We start from the raw sequence: 19,491 nt of genomic DNA, 5'->3' as shown, positions 1-19,491 counted from the left end.
TGCAGAATATGGATTATGTTGCTTCAACCCCCTGGGGGAGTGTCAGCCTGCAGAAACCAGCACAGGCATCGGTCCCCTAAAACATGCGCTACAGGGGGCCGCTGTAACTGCAAGCGATATAGCGCTGCGGCCCCACAGCGGCAAAGCTGGAGGCGTTTATTGTCGTGGGCGCTTTTGGGGGCTGATGGATCAAGATCAATAAGAATCAAAGCTCTTGTGCACCGGTTTCTTTCGGGTTAGAGACGCCTCGGGTTGGGACAAGTGTCCGCTTGAGAAGCATGTGAGAATTACCTGTGAAGATGACTTGAGGTTTCGAATTCCATTTGTTGATTCGATAACCCAATATCAGAGTTACTTGGGCACTGAGATATTGATGCGATGCCCGTCCTAATGTCCCGCTTGGTGAAATTCCAGAAGCCGTCAAACTGGATCTGTAGTGCCGTATTAGCGCATTTCCGACTGCCTCAGATGAGACGGTACATGCTACTGCGTGGCTCTCTCCACCAAATCAGAAGTACCCCTCACTGCTGCTCCGATCTTCCAGGTTAAAGCAGGAGGGGCAGCAGTGTGAACGGCCTCAATTTTCGCCTCGAATTTTTTCCACATGCCAGCGCTCACATATCAGATTGGATCACCACTTCCCATACAGCCACTCTGCTTTTGAGGAGCCTCTTATTGAACCCAAAGCTGCTAGTCTGATATCAAAGACTTATCATCAGCCGAAGAGGGTGACCCCCCCCAGCACACGATGGCTTCCACAGGCAAAACCTTCATCGTCGAGCATCTCGACCCAGAGCTTGGCCCCTGGTCAGAGCTCGAGTATCTCGCCATTGCAGCCGAGAGCGAGGAAACCAACGCCAAGTTTATTCTCTCCTGCCTGCCCCCGAACTTCAAAGTGCCGCCTGCGCTGTCCGCCAGCAAGGCCTTCACGGCCGAGCACCGGGGCGTGGAGGAGCTCTATGCCGGCCAGAAATCCCGGGTCTGCCTTTTGGATCCAGCCGCGGCCAAGGACCTGGCGCCGGAGGACGGCGAGACATTCGATGCCTTTCTCTTTGGGGGCATCTTGGGTGAGTTGGACAGCGTCATGTGCGCCGGAGTGTAAGAGACGAAATTTGAGCTAATCGGTCTATTTTTTAGGTGATGATCCTCCACGAGGTGAGTCTTGATGACCTCTTACTGTGAAGTGCATGTCTGACAGACTCTAGATCGAACTTCTGAACTCAGGAAGAAGGGATTTGAAGGCAGGCGGCTGGGTCCCGTGCAGATGACCACAGACACAGCGGTGCGAGTAACCCGGATGGTTGTACAAGATAAGAGTAAGTAACCAGCAACTCCATGAATGACACGATATATGGCATGATTCTAACCATTACCAGTCCCTTTGGAGGAAGTGCCGTATCTGGACTTCCCAGAGCTTCAGTTCAACGAGCACGAAAGCACCCAGATGCCGTTCCGTTATGTCAAGGGTGCTGATGGAAAGCCCATCATGCCCAAGGTAAGATTGCTGTGATGGAAGACATATCAGATTCAGCATGGCTTACCAAATTTCGCAGGGAATGGTTGAGTTGATACAGAAAGACGCTGACAAGTCACTCGATGACCTGTTGTAATGAGATTGCCATCTTTCTTCCTGGTATCAGACCTGATCGTCAAGCGACACTTGGTTCAGTGTAACGCCTCCATGGATGAGAGCTACTAACTGGGTAGCCATCCAGTGGATAATCTAATCTCAAGGGGTGAATATGGTATGAAATTAGCAAGATCTTAGGGTATATCGCGCAAGACTGCTTGCTTGACAATACTCATCTCCTATTAGTAGGACGTCAATTCGCCAACAATGGAGACAGGCCCAAGACAGAGTAATGCTTCGCATTTCCCTGAGTGCTCGCACCTCTTTGGTACTCGCAGAAGACAGAATGCCACGACAAGTATCCTTGTGACCTTGAAGGAAAGTTCATGTCTCGCAGATGCATATACCACATGTACCCAACAGCCTCGCCGGCAACTAATGAACCTGATGGAAAAGTTTGCCTCAGCGACGGTTATGCAGGGACTCTGAGAGTGGAAGCACAGCACAGCGCGAGCTCCATCACCTCGGCAGTCCTAGCATGGGGGCCATACCTCATATCGGAGTACGAGGATTTGTAGCCGTTGGTGTCAACGAGGCTGCCAATAGGGGAACAAGTTACATCCATCTGACCTGAAGTTGATATCAGACGCTCACTGTGCGTTACACATCTCGGACTATGTGATGCCGTCTGCCGCAGGCTTTGTGCTGCTCTCTGTGGGTATCCGAAGACGAAGTAATTCTCCGGACGCGTGTTTGCTTCTCTACCCAGCACACCGGATGAGAGAGTCCGAAGATGTTGCCTGTCATCCCTAGGACAGCTTTCCCCTTCCCTTCATCCTCTTGAAGATGCCGAGGCTCAAGCCAGGGCCGCAGTCGATGAATCACGACCAGGTAGGATGGGATAGACTGAAGTTTGCGCTCTGTGGGGATGACTGCAGGAAGCTGCCGTTCAAAGGTTGCAGAGGAGTTGTCGCCGCCACGGCTCTCATATTGATTGCCACATGGGCCATTGCAACCCTAAAGCATGCCGAGGGATGCACAGGGATTGTTGTTAGCTGCTGCAAGAAAAAGAAAGCCAATCGCCAGAGTCTCATACGGCTCTCTTGACACCTTGTGAAGTGGTATTGGATACTCCCCGATAACACAAGGCCTCCAATGAACTCGTCGATAAGAGGTCTCGGCTGATGACATTTATAGCTGCCAGTTACCTGCAAACTTTTACATGTCCCTCAAACTTCTTATGAACATTTTCGGGCTGAAATGCATGTCCAATCTATACAAAGTCGCATCGGGATGATGTTCAGGTTCACCTTGCCCTTCTTTGATCTCAACCCACAACGGACAGTCTGCGAGGACGTGCCACACGTGCCATTAGGCTATTTGGCTCTTCGTTTAGTAGAATATGGCGCCTTGGCTCTCTGGGTACGTCAGATTCTGAAGCTCGCCCACTCATCCTCCAAGACGTTGCATGTGGCCTCTTTCTGGAAGGAAAGTATTCTTTCTGGTAGCCTGAAGACCAAAGCACGACAAGACTATCAGAGTAAGGCAACTTTTAGTTGTAAATAAATAGAAAGTTAATCAAAATCACTAAGGGAATTTGCTGGATTGGCCGACAAACTCTTGGTACATGATTATGGAAGCATTCAGGGTCGGAAACCAAAGGCATCATCGCAATGAGCCGAGGAACATGGCCGCTGCGGCCGCGGCTGTGGCTGAAAGGGGCCCGAACGCCGTTCTAGCGTTGTCAAAGGAAGCGTAATGCGGGCTGGTGAACTTGATGGGCACAAACTCTTGGCTCGGGCAGTCGGTCGATCGATGTGGCATGGCGGACTGAGCAGCATACCAAGTACAATACGGCCCTGAGCCGTCAAAAGCATCTCGACTCTTGACCAACGCATTGCGTGAGTAAAATAGTTTACATCGCATTCTTATCTTATATCGGAAGGAACCCTCCGGGGGCATATCGCCACTCCTGGGCGAGGCTGTTGAGAACCTGGCCATCCAGTGAAATGTTCGACGGCGTGGAGTCAAGACTGCCCAGCCGACTGTAAGTCTGATTCCCCAGAGAGTCAGCCAGGGAATAGGATGTGTCCTAAAGCCGTCGTCCGCAAGTACTAGTCTCTCATGTCAGGAAAACGTGGCCGCAAGGAATGGCTTTGAAGGGGTCGCATCCGAGCTGGCCATTGGGGCCTTTTGGGGATTCAGGATACGAACCACTCACGCGCGGCGGCTGGAGATGCAGGCCAGGATTAGGGGGTTCCTAGCTAGCGTGGGGTCGGTCGAGCTTCCAGAGAAGATCGATATCCCTTGGAATCTCGTGTGGAATGTGCGGCGAAGGCGAGAGTGTTGGGCAACTTCCGGCGTTGGCTCTGCCAGTGCCGGCTGCATTCGTAGCGTTCAACTGAACGAGGAGACCACACCAACTCGCACGCTTGGGCCGCTGTTTGGGATGTTGTGCGCGCTGATTCGATGAATCGCTCTCTCTTGAGATGCTAGCCGTCTGGGCATGTCTTGATAGGTAGGTGACAGCCAGGAGCTGGCATGACAGCATCCGGAAGCCCACAGAAGGATCGCCACGAGACGTCTGCTTACTCGTGCGTGCACCGCCATCTGCTTGTCCCACGCAGCGAGTCGTGACCGGACGAGAGAAGCAGGAACAAGAACCTTGTCCGACGAGGCCGGGTGAAGGTGAAGGTGGTTGACGGAACTCATCATTCGTTATGCCATCGGAACTTGGAAGTCTCCCACATACCGTTGCAGCTGCATGGCGCGTGCAGCATCAGGCTTGCTGGCGGCGGCGTCGACTGTGCCCTGCAGCATGCATCGTCGGCAGCCAGTGATGTGGTATCTGGTTCGAAGTCGTCTCGTGCCTGAGGCGAGCCGTCGATGACCGCGGCCGTGGCCTTCTCACATATACCTACATGCAGTGCTTGTCCAAGCATGCACGTCTCAGCCTGGTCGACTTGATATCCCTGGAGGTTTGCAAGATGTACAAGTAAGCGAGCTGGATGGCACCTTAAGGTAGGTAGGTACCTACCTAGGTAGGTGCAGACAGAGCTGGAGCTTGGGGCGCGTGCTCTGAGCAGGAACCGAGCCCTAGCCCCCAGGATGGGTAATGCAGTCGTACCTGGTGGTATCTGATCGTGTCTGGCTGTGAAGGAAGCCGTGGCGATACTCTGAGCTACTCTCAGCACTGACCCTCAAGCACCGCTCGTAGGGGGGCCGCTGTTGGCTCTGGAGTTGCGTCTGGGTACCAGTACCTAAGCCTTTTTGGCAAGAAATGGCAGGTACTCATGGACACAAACACACACATACACACGCACACACAGATCGCGAAGCAATCGTGCGCTCACTAAGCCGAACATCAGCTGGGACAAGGTCAGCACGTCTCGCACGCTGTCTCATGCTCCTGGCGTCTGCACCGCGCACTCCATGATATCGCATCCTACCGATCGATCACGAGCGCTGCTTTACCCACGAATCTCGTCCATGCGGCCAGAACTACCCGATGGCATTGACGCTTTGTTGACTATCATCTGGCTGTTCTGGCTGGACCTGTCGTCACCGCCTCGCCTCTTCCTCACCGGTGTCTGTGCGAGCTCTTCATCGCAGGAACAAAGAAAGACGTACTGGCACGTCGTGCAGCGTATCTGCAATGTCCACGCACGGCTGAAACATGCGGCTGCACCCCGGCTCTAGTCGATGCGACGCTGTTTGTCTCCCCAGCTATGATTCGCAGCTGTACGAAGAACGGAGCACTCACACGCCTCACAGGTTCTGCCCGGAGACTGGACGACCCCGCCGAAGCCTGGTCCCGTCGAAAAATACGATACTACGTCCATGGAACATGGAGACGCATGTCAGAGCCCGATCGCTGAGCGCCGTTGTGGCTTTATTTTCTCCGGAGGGTAGCGACATGGCGTGAAGGATTCAGTACCACCTCGTCTCACTGACTCCGTATAATGCTACCTACCTTACTTACCTCGTGTACTCACATGTACAAGCATAACGGTAGTCGGCTTGCGTCGTATGCGTGCTATTCCCTGTCCTTACGTGTTATCTTAGGAGACAAGGTATGGTGCCGGATCTCTGGGGCCCAACGCAGCAGCACTGGCTATTCAAGCCCTTGAGGTATGTCATGATTCGCATGGATAGCCGGGCGCTTGGCCTTGACGGGAGTTGCTGGCCACCAGCCAGGAGTTGTCAAGCTTGCGAACAGGACTGACATTCCTCTCGCTGGCGCCTCACTACCCCTACGAGGAGAAGCACTGCACTGCGCAGGAAATGGCCCGCAGCCAGCCAGCGTCGGGGTGGTTAGTTTACTGCCAGGTTCCTCCCGCAAGGACTTCCCCTTCTTGGTTTAAGGCAACGTCTGTCAGACACAACCCTCTTGCCTCACTGGCACTCGACCACATGGCATTCAACATGTGTTGTACCACACTTGGGTGGAGATCCCCTGCCGCCATGACATGTCGCTTTGGCCTGCCACACCCGCCTTGCCGCCTCTCAGCGCCTGTCTGTCTGCTTCCATGGCTCCAAATCGAGGGCTCATTCAGACCGAGCGTCTAGTCAAGAAGCATGGTCGAGGCTAGAATGTTCATCGTCTCACTAGGACAGGCTGGGTTAAAGGCTACGGCATCTCCCCAAGCCTGCCTTTGGATTCCATCATTGGCCGCTTTGACTCCGTTGAGTGCTTTGGATCCTTTGGCATCTTTGGCTTGCGCTCCGTCTATCATGGCAAACTGTGATGTAAATCATTCTGTCACTTTTCGACGATCGACGGCCCCAATCCCATGAGCAGCAACGCATTGAATAGAATGGGCAATTTTGGCCTCATCCTTCCTTCATCAGCCTCTGGCTCGCATGGGGTTGATTTAGATGCGTCAACTCGATATCTGACGACCCAAGACGAGCACGGTTTCATGTCGTGGCTTGATATAACAGCCCCCTGGGTCATGCTACTCATGAGTCTAGGGCCCCAGACAAAGGAAAGAAGAGGAAAGAAGGCTAGCTGGTATCGAGCTCTCGCGCCTTGTTGGAAGGCCAACCCAACACGACCCACGGATTGCTGCACCTTGGATACTGTTTGGGCCCGACATCTGCAAGTAACCAAGTCATCCAAGCAACTAACCATTCCATCATCTCGCCCCCGCTCCAGCGGTAACTAGGCTAGACAAGGGGTCTGGACTCTGGAGTCACTTCCTTGGTCTACGATTCGACTGCAGGAATGAGGTGGCTCAGCGTAACTCTATGTTCATTTCCGATGGACCAGGAAATCTCTCTGCTTGCTTGTCGCATCACTCAGACATTATTGCCAACTTCGAAGAGAAATATACAAGGGCAAAGACCAGGTTGAACACGCAAATGGAGATCTGGGCAATCAACTGCTACCTCGTCGAGACAGCCGGGTGAAGCAAGCCTCCCATCCTAGCTGGTCAACTTTACAATTCGGTTCTGCCCCGGTGCTTCGTATATCTCCGAGTTTATACGATATAATATGCCATTCCATCTTTCTCAAAACGTCAGGCTGGTATTTTTGGTGCGCCACATGGATATACTATGTAGCCTCGACTCTCTCCGTTGATGCTGTCGATGTCGCTCTCGGCCAAACGCCGTCGATATAAGCGGAACCGACTGCTGTACAGTGACAGTGCGACTCTAGCATGCTCAACGCCTGCACAGTCTCTCAGAGAGTGCCATATGTACGTGCAGCGTTGGACAATCCAATGCTGAAGGTCGTGGGTGTCGGCCCACACTCCTGCTGCCGGCTTGGGCGATGCGCTGGCCTCTTGTCTAACCCATCTCTCCTTTAAGGCATCGTCAGTGTTGGCAAACAACCCGGTTCCCCGGTCTGGGCACATCAGTCGACTCCCATCTTCCGGGTCTTCTCATTTGGCGTTGATATACTCAGCCTTACCTGCCCACCTTAGCAGATCAACAACGTGCCCGCTTGGCTAGCATCTTGTTGCATATTGCGTCTCATCATCTGCCAAAAAGCCCCACGCCTCGACATCGTTTGGACTATTACTCGCTGTCCGTGAAAATAGAACCGATTCCTAATTTCGCCCGCTGCCCTCCCTTTCGAAAAGGGGAGAAGTTTCATCAGATAAAGACCAGCTCTACGCCCACTCCACGCTTCTGGTTTCAGCAAACTTTGCTAACCTTGGCTGGAAACCGGCACGGCACAAGTTTGCAGAATCTCCAGAGACCCTAGCACTCTCTTGCTGTACAAGGTGCTGTCTTTCTGCGGCTTCTAGCCTTGACAGGTGGGAAGGTTTCCATCATCCCCTCCGTTCCGGTGGCTTCCTCTTGATGCCCTTCTGATAGACACCAAAGACGAAAACCATTCATCATCAGCCGCCACGCACTCGAACATCCACAGTATCTCGGTGTCAACCTCCTCATTCTCTGTATCTACTATCCTGCTACGAAGACTGCTGTCTGGACACATAGATACGCACCTTGGGGGCCAAATGTGGCTTTGAAAGGCACTTATTGCAACGTCCCCACCACTTCCATTCACCGGAAACGCATAGGTCATCAGAGATATCTCGTGGCTATTAGTCTCCAGGCAGACCGCCTTCTGTCCGTACGGCTTGATCGCGTCCAACAGAATACACTGGAACGAAATTTCCACGAAGATTCGATTCGCCGACGCCCTACTCCATCACGAGTCGTCGTCGTCAAATCCTACGTGAAAGCTCGTGTCGAGCAGCCTGGCTTCTCTCACGACGTACTTTCCGTCTACAATTGTATTGCAATCGCACGTCACTCAACCTTTGTGTTCGAGTCGCGGGAGAATGGATGTCACATTGCTTCTCAACTCTGTTCGGCCGCCCAGCTCTTCTGGAGGACGCAATGAGAGATCACCGGGACAACCTACCAACCACGAGACACTCTCCCCTCCGAAAACTTTGCCACTACCTTGGGTCGCAGACGCGAATCGGGGCTCATATAGATACAACGGGCAGAATGCCAGGTTATGGGATGTTGTCAGCTTTACGGGGACTCGGATCGATGACACGGACTCTCGGACGACTGCAAGCCTTCCAGTTTCGCCAAAGGAGATCGAAAGAGCAGGTTTCGAAAGGAACATTCAAATAAATCAGCCGCCCGCGCGTCTCGTGCTTGGTACTACATCTCAGATACCGATACACTTGGCAAAGCATACCATCTCTAGGTGAGTAGGCTCGAATCTCCGACACCCTTACTACCAAAGTGAGCATCTAAGCAAGACGTCTACCCCTCTATGTATAGTCTAAGCCTCACCTCATGTACTGGAGTTTCATCAAGACGCCATTAATTTTCGAAGCTTATATAAACTTGGTCTTCTTCCTCGTTGGCTCACACTTGTGGTTTAGTGACGATAACCGGACTGGCGCGACTCGGTGAGCCAACACTATCCTCTCAAGAGAAACATAATTCCGGCCCCGCGACGAGCTTGGCTTCACATAGGGGTTGCTCTATGGCCGAACGCTGACGTGGATCATAGGACGACGTTCCAAGAGCGGCACGGCAACTATGTGGGAGAGACATCAACGACTTCGAGACACAAGTTATCATTCAGTAACAGCAGTTTCGTGTCATCAGACTTGCCACTGTCCGAATGCCACTCAAGGCTATCATCTGTGGCATCAGTCAGCGGTGTTTCGTTCTCGAGCATATCCGTTCCAGAAATGCCACTCATCTATGCCAAGCAATCGAAACTCCAAAGCCCACAAGTTGATATCGATACCACAGAAGAACCTCCATCTCCACTGCTTGCCGAACCGAGTTCAGTAGCAAAACAAGACCGAGCAAGTCTGGCAGAGTACGCTCGACGCAATCCTGCAGATGCATTGCTCGGCCTGCAAAGTCCGGAGCAGCATGTGCTTTACTGGAGAGGCTTGAGGTACGTCCGTTTTCTTTGCCCTGATCTAACAGCCCTGTGCGAGGCTGCTTTGTCCAAGCGTTCCAAACAAACAACCCAAAGCAGTGCACAACAGTCTGGACCATTCTTTTCGTCTGGACTTGAGTGTGCCTGACACAACCTCCTTCCTGAAAATCTTGCCCCCCTGCTGTAAACTGGCATTGTCATTCAGAGCTGGCTTTTGCCGTGAAGACTCTCTGGTCGGTGCCGGAGCATAATAGCGGACTTCACCACTATTGAGGTGGCTCATGCGCCCATTGTCAGTGAATCACCGATGGCAGCCTCAGCCAGCTGGCACCTGGAGGAAACCTCCGACAGATGAAGAACGCGGTGAGGACTCGCCTCGGTGGCTCGCGTGACTAATGGACAGCTGGTGCTGCATCACTGCAGGTTTTCCTTCTACCGGTTACCCAAATCTTCTACTTAAGATTCCCCTTGATCCCAAAAGTTCAGGCTCTCTGTTCCCGCAGCATCCACTCTTCAAACATTCCCTCGTCTGCACATACCTAGTAGCTCTTTGATATCCCCATGTATTGACAGCAAGACTGATCACCGTCTCGAACCCCATCTTTGTTTGTTTCTTTCTTGATCAAGGCTTTCTCAAGAGACTTGGAGCTGACAGATATTGAAGAGGTAGTTCTGAATTGGCAACCGGATACAACAACCACAGAAGAGCTGCATCCGTTCCCGTACTTGCTTCCCACATGAAGATGCCAACATCGAACAGTTTGAACGATCGCTATCCTGTTCTGGGAATTACCGAGTCTGCTATGGACCAACATATAGCTCAAGGCTTGCCGACCAGAGTAGAAGAACCCCGGCCAGCCACAGCTCCTGACCACCCGGACGTGAATCCAGAGCACCGGGCTTTCAGACACCACGCACACATGAACGGGCGAGCAAACACAGTTTCGGATCGGGCGTCCAGAGGCGAAGCTGTCATACTGTCTCGGGACCATGTTCACGATCAGATCACCAGCATCACTCCTCTGGCACAGCTGGCTAGCGACATGGTTGGAGAGGCATCCCTGTACCCGTCGATGGCTTCTCTCGACGGCGAACCTCGATGTATGTTTGTGGACAACTGCCAGACTGGCTCGCAACTACGCAAAGCCATCTCGCATCTATTCGGACGCAACAAGGCCTGCACCTTACGTATTCCTAAGCAAGTCTGGGTGTATTACTGCCGCAAACATTATCAGCGGATTCGATATCGCAACGCCAAGACGTACCCGCTCAACCAGATGTACCTCGTGAAGATGCAGATCAATCGACTCCAGAGATGGAGCGACGAGAATCAACGCCGTGGGGTCGGACCATATATCAAGATGTGGACGTTGGCGTTGCGCAAGAGGGAACAAAATCGTCTTGACAAAGAGACAGGTGCTTCAAACGAAGGCGGTGACGACAACGCTCCGGAGACAACAACGGGCTCGGCCGCCCCTGACTGGATCATTGAGCGCCTGGGAAGTGAATACACAACCAAGGACATGCTCGCGGTCGCCGATCAGCTGTACGCCGAGATTGAAAACGGCCTTCTCGGTCAGGTCCCTGAAGTCGAGTTTCTCCCAGACATTACCGAGTCAGAGGTTGGAATCACCGCAAAGTTGGTCAAGAGCCGCAAACAAGGCCGCATGATTGCCATTCCAGTTGAGGCCAAGGCCCACAAGCGCCGGCTCTCTGATACTGGAGATGCCATCGACCAAAGAGGCTCCTTGTTTCCTAGCCAGTACGATGGAGTTGAATCCGCAACTCCTTCGAGGAAGCGATTTTGCGGCAGCTCCCTTGAAGCCGATCGCTACCGACCTCCGCTTCAAATGCACATTCCGTCCATCGCCGACTACGCCAACAACCGCGTGTCTCTGCCCGCGATTGACCAGCAGTCGATCATGCCGCGTGTCTTGCCTGCGGTACCCAGGATGCAGATACCTTCCCCTGGCCGCTCTCAGGGACCAGTTGCACACATGTACGGAGCCTCTCCCAGCGAGTTCCGGCGCCCATATGCTCTTCCTGGCCTCTACAGCCACGACCACCAGCAGCACTCTGTCCAGTACCGCATGGCAGCCGAGTCACCTCTCCAGAGAAACAAAGATGCCCACAACCAGCAGAGGCTGCCGTCCATCAGCGCTCATCTGGCGGGAACCAGCAACATGCAAGACTCAAACTTGGCCATCCCTTGGGCCTTGATCAGTGACGGCACAAACGTCCCACGACCTCCTCGCTTGCGGTCATACAGCGACAATGTGCCTACAAGCCAGTCTGCCCTGGACTATTCTCGGCCCATCAGCTCGAGCGGCGCTCCTCAGTCAGGCTTGACCTGCTTCGACAACAGAATTGCAATCCCTCCCACCAACGCGCCGGAGTACCGCGACCATTCTCAGGGACGCTGGACCGAATCCACCTATGCTTCAGGATGGTTCCAAAGACCGGGCGCTCGACAACAGAATCACTATGATGATCAAGTGACTCGCCCTCGACTGGATAGCTTACGAGCGGCCAACAATTTTGGTCCAGCTAAGCTACGCACCGCAGCTGAGGGAGACAGGGTTGAGGCTCATCGTTACGGAGACATATGGGTTCCTGCCGAGCAGTTGGCTTTGAAGACGGCTGGAGAAGGACGTGAGGACTAGTCGTCGAAACTTCTACCCCTGGCACCATACCAAAACATTCCAAGAGCAAGCGAAAAGCCGACTCACCTCGGCCTCCCACCACTGCGGTATGCTTTCGTCCAAAGGCCGTGAAGCGACATACCCTTGTTTTGTTTCGTCAGTACGCCGCAGCACTTTGCCTTTAACTTTCGCCTTTTGCTGTTCATCCCTTCCCCGAAGATGACACTCTGAGCCTTTACATAGTGGGGAGGGGAGGCACATCTGACGATCCCGTTAGACGAGCGAGGAGTCTTCGCAGCATCTGTTTCGCTTTTTCCTTTCTGAATCACTTTTTTCTTTCTCATTTTTCATTCTCTTTTCCTTTTCTTTTCTTTCTTTCTTTCTTTCTTTCTTTTTTTTTTTTTTTGTTGTGTTGTGTTTCTCACACATAGAATCGACTCAAAACGGATGTTCATGATGGATCAACATGAGAGGATGAATTGCCTTGACGAGGAACGGCCGCTGAATGAGACTTGCGTTTGAGCTTTGCCAGGAAATGTCTGATGGCAGTCATGGCTTCTGGGCAAAAGGGAAACCGGGATATGATGACTTTGCTATGGAAGGATAGATATGGGCGTATACGGATCTTGTGCTGGAAGGGAGGAAGTGGATGGATAGGGAGGCTGGGTATGGGCATTGATGGAACTTGACTGGTATGAATGAGTTATAGAAGAACAAGCACGCACAAAAGTACGACAACAGGGCAAGATTTTTCCCCCTTCTTTTTGACTTCTTCACGACCCAGCATGCGTCTCTCTACTTTGACCCTTCTCTCTATGTGTCTGTGTTGCCCGCGTCTTTCCCTTTCCATCACTCTCGGAACATGACGATGCCGCCATCCCACTCGCTCAAGTCTCCCACATTCGCCCTCCCCACCTCAACAAAGCCAAATCTCGAGTAAAACGCATCCGTGCCCCTGAGCCCGATGAGCCAGACCTTTCCCCTCACCTTGGTCTCTCCGCCCTCCATCCTGTGCTGCTGCTGCTGCCCATCATCATCATCTTCTTCTTCTTCTCCTTCCTGCGACGGCTTCTCCTGCAGCTGCAAGAGCCTCTGCCGCTGCCACTCGTCCGCCCTGGTGAGCCCCTCGGCCATGAGCAGAGCGCCGAGCCCGATGCCCTGGACAGAAGGGTGCACGGCGAGTGTGCTGAGGTACCACCACTCGGCGCGGTTCTTGTCCGCGAAGAGCGTCTTTTCGATGGGTGGGAAGACGCGATCGAAGGCGTGGGCGGCGTGGGAGTCGATGTTTAATGGGGAGAGGGTGTCTTGGAGGGATATGAATGTGCGAACGAGGGGAGCTATCCAGGAGACTGCGGGCGATGACATGTAAGGTTCAGGATCCGAAAGATGTTTATTGTTGTTGTGGTGGTTGTTGTTATGAGGAGTGGGATGAAGAAAGAATAAAGATTACAAAGGGAGGGAAGACGAGAGAATGAGGGCTGTGGGAAGATGAGGACTTACAGAGAGTAAACCATCGTTCTCGGAAACTGACGTCCGCGCTGGGCCTCTTCCAGCACGAAAACCCGACAATGGCATCTTCTTCCTTCTCGCCGTCATCTTCACCTTGCCCTGCCTCTTCCTTGACGACAAAGGTAAACGTCCATTCGACGGACCAGTACCGCTTCGCGTACAGTCGATAGAGGTACTTTTTGTAAGACTCCGGATCCTCCTCCTTGCGGGGAAATAGCAGCGCGACTAGCTTGTCTGATCCGAGACAGGCGTCGTATAGACGCACCGCGTGGGGGAGATCCGAGGCGGTTCCTGGACGGAGGCGGAATGTTGGAGGCATTTGTGAGTTTTTTTTTTCCCCTTCGGCTATGTATATTGACGGAGTTGTTATAAATGTCGTTTGACGAATTCAATGCGTTGAGACAGGCGATTTAGTAAGGATAGGCGTATATAAGGCGTTTACAAGTGAGTCAGTCTAAGACCGGCAGTTATATATATAGTATACACACGTACCTAGATGGCTTCAATTGTGTGATCAGGGTCTCTTCCCCCCTCTCTGCTGACCCAGTTGCCGAATGAGTCAAAGTCGGCGGCTGTGAGTGGCTGGATAAACTCCCGTCTGATGGGGGTCGAGGAGGATAAGGAGAAAAAAAAAAATATCGTGCCAATCTCCACTTTGGCTGGATCGGGCAACAGGGGCCGTTTATGCATGAGAGATGGAGATGACAGGGCGGAGAATACAAATGAAACAACGTTGTTGTACTAGATTTGAAGAGGGGAGTTGATGGTCATACTACTACTAGCTTGAAGTTTGTGTGGAGAGAAGTTTGAGTTCTCAGGGAGTTGGTGATGGCTTCATGTTGGAGGTTGGCGAGATGGAGCGTCTGAGGGCTTCAAGCCATTGTACCTTGGCGAGTTGTTACATGTATTTACCTGGTTGTGGCATCTACCTATCCTTGAAGTGCTTTCCTTGCTCAAAAGACATGCACAGCAGTTCAGTGAATATACCACTCAGAATGCTGATGGTAGTCTATAAAGAGAAGCAACTATACCTTTTGAGAGCTCGACGGTAACGACATGGCATGAAGAGTTGCAGTGTCTCAATTTCCCATAATGTTGGGCATTGAGCTGTGTGCACTTATCAGATAGATCTGTGTAGAACCACACAAGGCAGAAGCAGATGTCCAAGTTCAAAGCTCCAAGTCTGCACACCGCCCGAAATGCCTCACACACTTTGGATGCCCAAGGCACACCAACTCGGCAGAAAAAGACACAAGAATATAAATTCTCTTCTCTCTTACATCCATAGTCCTTCCTCCAATCTTCCTCCTCTCTATACAATCTTCTCTTCTCCATTCATCTTTGCTCTATACCCATGACGCTTCTTTATGTGATATACTCACCCTCCCATTATCTTTCTTCAACCTTCTCCCCTTTGCCAATTCGCCGTCAACTCCCACAATGGCTCCTCCCAAGAACCCACGCAAGCCTCAAAGGGGAAAAGAAGACAATGACACATCACGCAAAGGCAGGGAGAAGAAGGAGCAGCAGCCCAAGAGTCATAAGTCCATCAAGAAGAGTAAAGGCGAACGACAACGCGAGCGAGAATTGGAGCGAGAAGTCGCCCAGAAGCAGAGAGAAGAGCGAATCATCCTCGAACGTGCTCGCTTACACAACGGCCTCGAGCTTGAGCTCCCAGAAGAACAAGACTTTGCGCACTACTCTGCAGTTCCACAGAGAAGTTACTATCTGAAGATCCGACAACTTCGACAAGAACTCAACAACAAGAATGATGATCCGCCGCAGCCTCAATCACATATGGCTCCTGCCCCTTGGGTCCCAAGCCCTTACGACGATATATCCCCAAGAAGGCCATACTCTGCTGGAGATGACTATGAGCAGGAGGATGAACAAGTAGAGAGCCAAGGCAGGCCTAGGAAGCGGGCCTGCGCCAGATCAAAGGTGCCCGCCAAGAGGCAGCGGTGCAACAAAAAGGCCGCTCCTCTGTCACAGGAGTTTATTCTCACTGAAGATAAAGAATCCGACGAGGAAGAAGTCCACATTCCCGAGCACATAATCAGGAAGACGCCTCCCACCTTCATGGGTATCCCCAGAGAGATCAGAATGCAGATATACCGCAGCCTCCTTACTGCTGCGGAGCCTATCCAAGTGTTTGGGGGATGGAAACAATTATACTGGAAGGAGGACTTGCGATTGTCGACTGGGATCCTTAGAGTCTGCAAGTCTGTGTACGAGGAGGCGTGCACCGTTCTCTACGGAGCAAACACCTTCCTGTACCTCCTCCGAGATCCATCATCCGAGACAGATGACATTGACGATCTAGCCACGGACGACTCGCCACAAGCTGAAGAAGAAGACCTCAACGACGACGACGGCGGCGACCTAGACTACGAAGAAGATGGCATCTCAAAGCGCCCTGCCCGCCCCGCGAAAGAGCGCACCATCAACATCGCCAAATATGCGCACCTGTTCCGCAAGATCAACATCAAAGCCGAGGCAAACAGATACTCGGGCGTCACCCTAGAAGGCATGGCTGCGGCAATCAACGTCTTTGCCAGAAAGGCTGCCCAGGACGGCACGGGATGGGATACGCAGTCGCGCCTCTTCATCCACACATTGACCGTCAGCGTCTCGCCCACCTCGAACCAGCGGGGCAAGAAGAGCCAAGAAGCAGCAGCAGCAGACTTCACCTTTGTCAACTTCTTCGTCCCGGGAAGCCCTGTGCTGTCCGCCATCAAGGCGGTCGACTGTCAGCTGCTCAGGATCGACATCCTCACCAGCGAGACCAGGAGGGGCAAGACGTGCTCCATGAGCGGCAGCCGCTCGTGCCGTCTCGAGTTCAACAGGACCTACGAGCGCATCTGCGCCGCCGACGACCGCAAGCAGATGGTGGTGGACTCGGGCCACGACGACGACGGGGTGAACAACAAGAGGTTGTTCGCGCGCGGGAGAGTCATGAAGCTGGCGAGGCTGAGCGAGAAGAGGATTGATGAGCTGGCAAAGCACGTTGCCTTGTTTTGCGAGCAGAGGGGCTTTGGGCAGCGGACGACGGAGGACATGGATGTCGACTCGCCGTATTGGAACGATTCTGAGGATGATTATGAGGAGGAGGAGGATGAGTTTTGAGAAAGCGATGCGACAGGGACAGGTTTGAAGGGACGGTTTGCTGTTGGTCTTATTAAAATCCACCTTTTATCGCGGGTCTTTTGCTTTTTCGCTGGTTTTCTGCGGGTTCTGAACGCGACTCCAAGAGCAGTCCTTTAATCTCTTAATTGCAATAATCTCTCTCATCTGCTTTTCATTCCATTCATAACCCTCTCTCTCTCATCTTACCCAAACAACTGACTCCGTATACGATACTACTCACAGCCCGTACTTGAATCACCACCTCCAACCGCCCTCCAACCAGCGACACCCAACACCCACCTCCCATCCAGTTTGACTTCCCAAACAGTCAAATCCGTGCCTCCTCACTGGCTGGCTTGCGGGGGGCCAAGACTCAAACAGGGAGGACACAAAAACACACACACACACACACACGCACGAGCGGAGATCTCCATCTACATTCTCCACTCAGGCTTGCGGGCCCCTGACGCAATTGACGATGGGTTATTTCCCCATTTTGAAAAAGGAGGGACCTGAGAGGGCGTCATGATCTTCGTTTGGAGGCTTGATATTGATGATTGGACCGCTTGTCTTGATTTCCATTGTTTATTTACTACTTTCATACTCTTTGACGCTTTTCCAGGGCTCGTACATGTACAGAATACAAAACATTCCAGGTTGGTCATATGCTCACGCCCACACTATTGCCTTATCCTCCGCAGTTTCCCACCATCATTAGTACTCACATGCCTCACATACATGTACAATATGCCTGACCAAAGCGCCGCCATGATTGTAACTCGTTTCAATGCCCGCTCATCGTGACACTTTCCAGTCCTCAGGCTACAAGACAATGTACACAAAAAAAAAACAAAGACAACAAGAACCTCCAGTCGCTATAACAAAGACATCCGTGGGGAATCAAGATTACAAGATCAAATGCTCCAACTCCGTAGACTCCGAATCTGATGCATCATGCACGCACATGAGAGCAAAAATGACTTAAAGACAAGGGGAAAGAAAAACCAACAATCGCTAGAAATGACACAGCTTAAGGACTTCACGGCGCATTGCCCAGGATGAGGATGAGTAGCATGCCGTTGAGGAGACAGGTGCCGATGAAAGCACACCAGACAATCAGGCGGTAAGCCAGAGAGAGCCGGTCTTCTCGGTACAGCGTCATGCCGAGGCCCGAGCAGGCGCAAAACAGACTCACCATGGCTCCAACAGTGGCTCCGGCATCGACTTCGACCCGCAGCTTGTGCCGGCCCGTCGAGATGAGAATGCCGGCAATGCCGAAGAAGACAAACGCGGCGCCGAAGCAGCCGATTGTGCCCCAGAACAGCACTCGCTCCCGGTAGCGATGCAGACGCTGGTTGTGGACGCTGGGCAGCGCATAGTGCGCGGCGTAGCCTTGTGTGGGGAAGTTGTCGGAGCTGGCGTAGGCCTCCTCGTCCTCGTCCGAGTCGGTGTGCACAGCCGTCGTGGAGCCGTAACCCTGGTTGAACGGGCCACCAGACGAAAGAGACGACGTCAGGGGCTGCCGCTCTGATGACCGCGGCTTCCCGAGCCATTCCTTGGCCTTTTCCAAGGGAAAGGAAACAATGGCCTGCGCGTACTTTAAGCCGGGGAAACTCGAGCCCTGGTCGGGGTCGATGTAAATTGCGTAATCGTCTTCTGGATTGCCCGCCTCGCTGCCGTCATCGTACTCGTTCCAATACTTGGTCTGCGGATCGAGATAGGATGGTGGGAGAGGGTCGAAAGTGACGCGCGGTGAGCTCGAGTCGCGTCTCGTCGAAGGGGCCACGGGCGTATCGACCGACGAGGGAGAGCTCGGTTCACTAAGAGCCGGGGTGGCATTGCGAAGCACCTCGGCGACTTGGTCGTGTCGTCGTTGTAAGTCGGAGAAGTCGCGGCGGGTGAAGCTTTTGGGGTTGCTCAGCACCTCGTCATTGAACCTGGTGCTTAATGAGGTTGAGCCAGTCCACTTCTGTCAGGGAGGTTAGACAAGGTAATCCAATCATGACCGGCATCGCGTGTATTAGTGCAAGGGCGGAACAGAAGCCAAGAGGCCTCCGGCATGACATACTCTGTATTTCTTGAGAATCTTGCGAAACGCAGTCACCTGAGCATTGACAAAGCGAATCAAGGCCTGCGTATCTTCCCTGCACCGTAGCAATTCGCGCTCGTACTTGAGGAATTTGCGCTGATTTCTTAGCGATACACTCGGCAGGTCGGACTGATGTTGGCTCTTGGCGGAAACCCGCTTGATGCTGGCGTCGATGTGATCTAGGCCGTGTTAGCCATTGGAGCTTAGCGGACCGGGGGAATAACAGCGGAGGCATACCCAGTCGTCTAGATACCTCGTCCGCCTTGCTGGTGACAAAGAGGTCGAGTCGGTCGTGCTGGCGGCAGAGCTCGTTGTACAAGGCGTCTTCGAATCGGCGTAGGGAGGTGTCTTGGTGGCCTGGGATGGTGCGAGCTGTGGCCTGGTCGCGGGTTGTGTGGGCTTTGATCTCGTGCTTCAGGGAGTTGTAATCGACATTGTCTATGATGGAGATGTCAGCCAGTCTGTATACAAATGGCAACAAGGAGGCTGGGAGGCGCCGAGTCGGACTCTAGGCGACGAGGGCGAGAGCTAGGGGACATACGTAAGCTCCACTCAGGAACGGACTCCCGCTCCAGCTGCTCGCCGTATTTCATGATTCGCAGGAGCTGCTACTGGCGATGATGCTTTCTCGAGGTCAATTGGGTGGCTGCTGGCGATATATGGTCGCATGCGTCGGTGG

The 19,491-nt window shown here is 53.0% G+C and overlaps 5 protein-coding genes across 5 annotated transcripts; 3 read left to right on the top strand and 2 right to left on the bottom strand.

Annotated features, from left to right (window-relative positions):
* Positions 1-748: 748 nt before the first annotated feature.
* Positions 749-1,610, top strand: TRIREDRAFT_2186 (uncharacterized protein; the record flags this gene model as incomplete). The annotated part of the gene is made up of 5 exons (XM_006960900.1): positions 749-1,067; positions 1,138-1,155; positions 1,206-1,316; positions 1,377-1,495; positions 1,554-1,610. 5 exons carry the CDS (start codon positions 749-751, stop codon positions 1,608-1,610), a joined length of 624 nt encoding a protein of 207 aa, XP_006960962.1.
* An 8,879-nt stretch (positions 1,611-10,489) lies between these two features.
* On the top strand, positions 10,490-12,109 carry TRIREDRAFT_103366 (uncharacterized protein; the record flags this gene model as incomplete). Its single annotated transcript, XM_006961866.1, has 1 exon — positions 10,490-12,109. The coding sequence occupies one exon, from the start codon at positions 10,490-10,492 to the stop codon at positions 12,107-12,109; it is 1,620 nt and encodes a 539-aa protein (XP_006961928.1).
* Positions 12,110-12,937: 828 nt separating this feature from the next.
* TRIREDRAFT_2185 (uncharacterized protein) lies at positions 12,938-13,916 on the bottom strand (the record flags this gene model as incomplete). The annotated part of the gene is made up of 3 exons (XM_006960899.1): positions 12,938-13,070; positions 13,194-13,437; positions 13,589-13,916. 3 exons carry the CDS (start codon positions 13,914-13,916, stop codon positions 12,938-12,940), a joined length of 705 nt encoding a protein of 234 aa, XP_006960961.1.
* A 1,121-nt stretch (positions 13,917-15,037) lies between these two features.
* TRIREDRAFT_103364 (uncharacterized protein) lies at positions 15,038-16,723 on the top strand (the record flags this gene model as incomplete). Its single annotated transcript, XM_006961865.1, has 1 exon — positions 15,038-16,723. One exon carries the CDS (start codon positions 15,038-15,040, stop codon positions 16,721-16,723), a length of 1,686 nt encoding a protein of 561 aa, XP_006961927.1.
* Positions 16,724-17,762: 1,039 nt separating this feature from the next.
* TRIREDRAFT_74515 (uncharacterized protein) lies at positions 17,763-19,405 on the bottom strand (the record flags this gene model as incomplete). Its single annotated transcript, XM_006961421.1, has 4 exons — positions 17,763-18,692; positions 18,792-18,991; positions 19,050-19,250; positions 19,354-19,405. 4 exons carry the CDS (start codon positions 19,403-19,405, stop codon positions 17,763-17,765), a joined length of 1,383 nt encoding a protein of 460 aa, XP_006961483.1.
* Positions 19,406-19,491: the final 86 nt, after the last annotated feature.

Source organism: Trichoderma reesei, assembly GCF_000167675.1.
Source record: "Trichoderma reesei QM6a unplaced genomic scaffold TRIREscaffold_1, whole genome shotgun sequence".
NCBI lineage: Eukaryota > Fungi > Ascomycota > Sordariomycetes > Hypocreales > Hypocreaceae > Trichoderma > Trichoderma reesei.
This window is presented reverse-complemented; position numbering and strand designations above follow the sequence as displayed.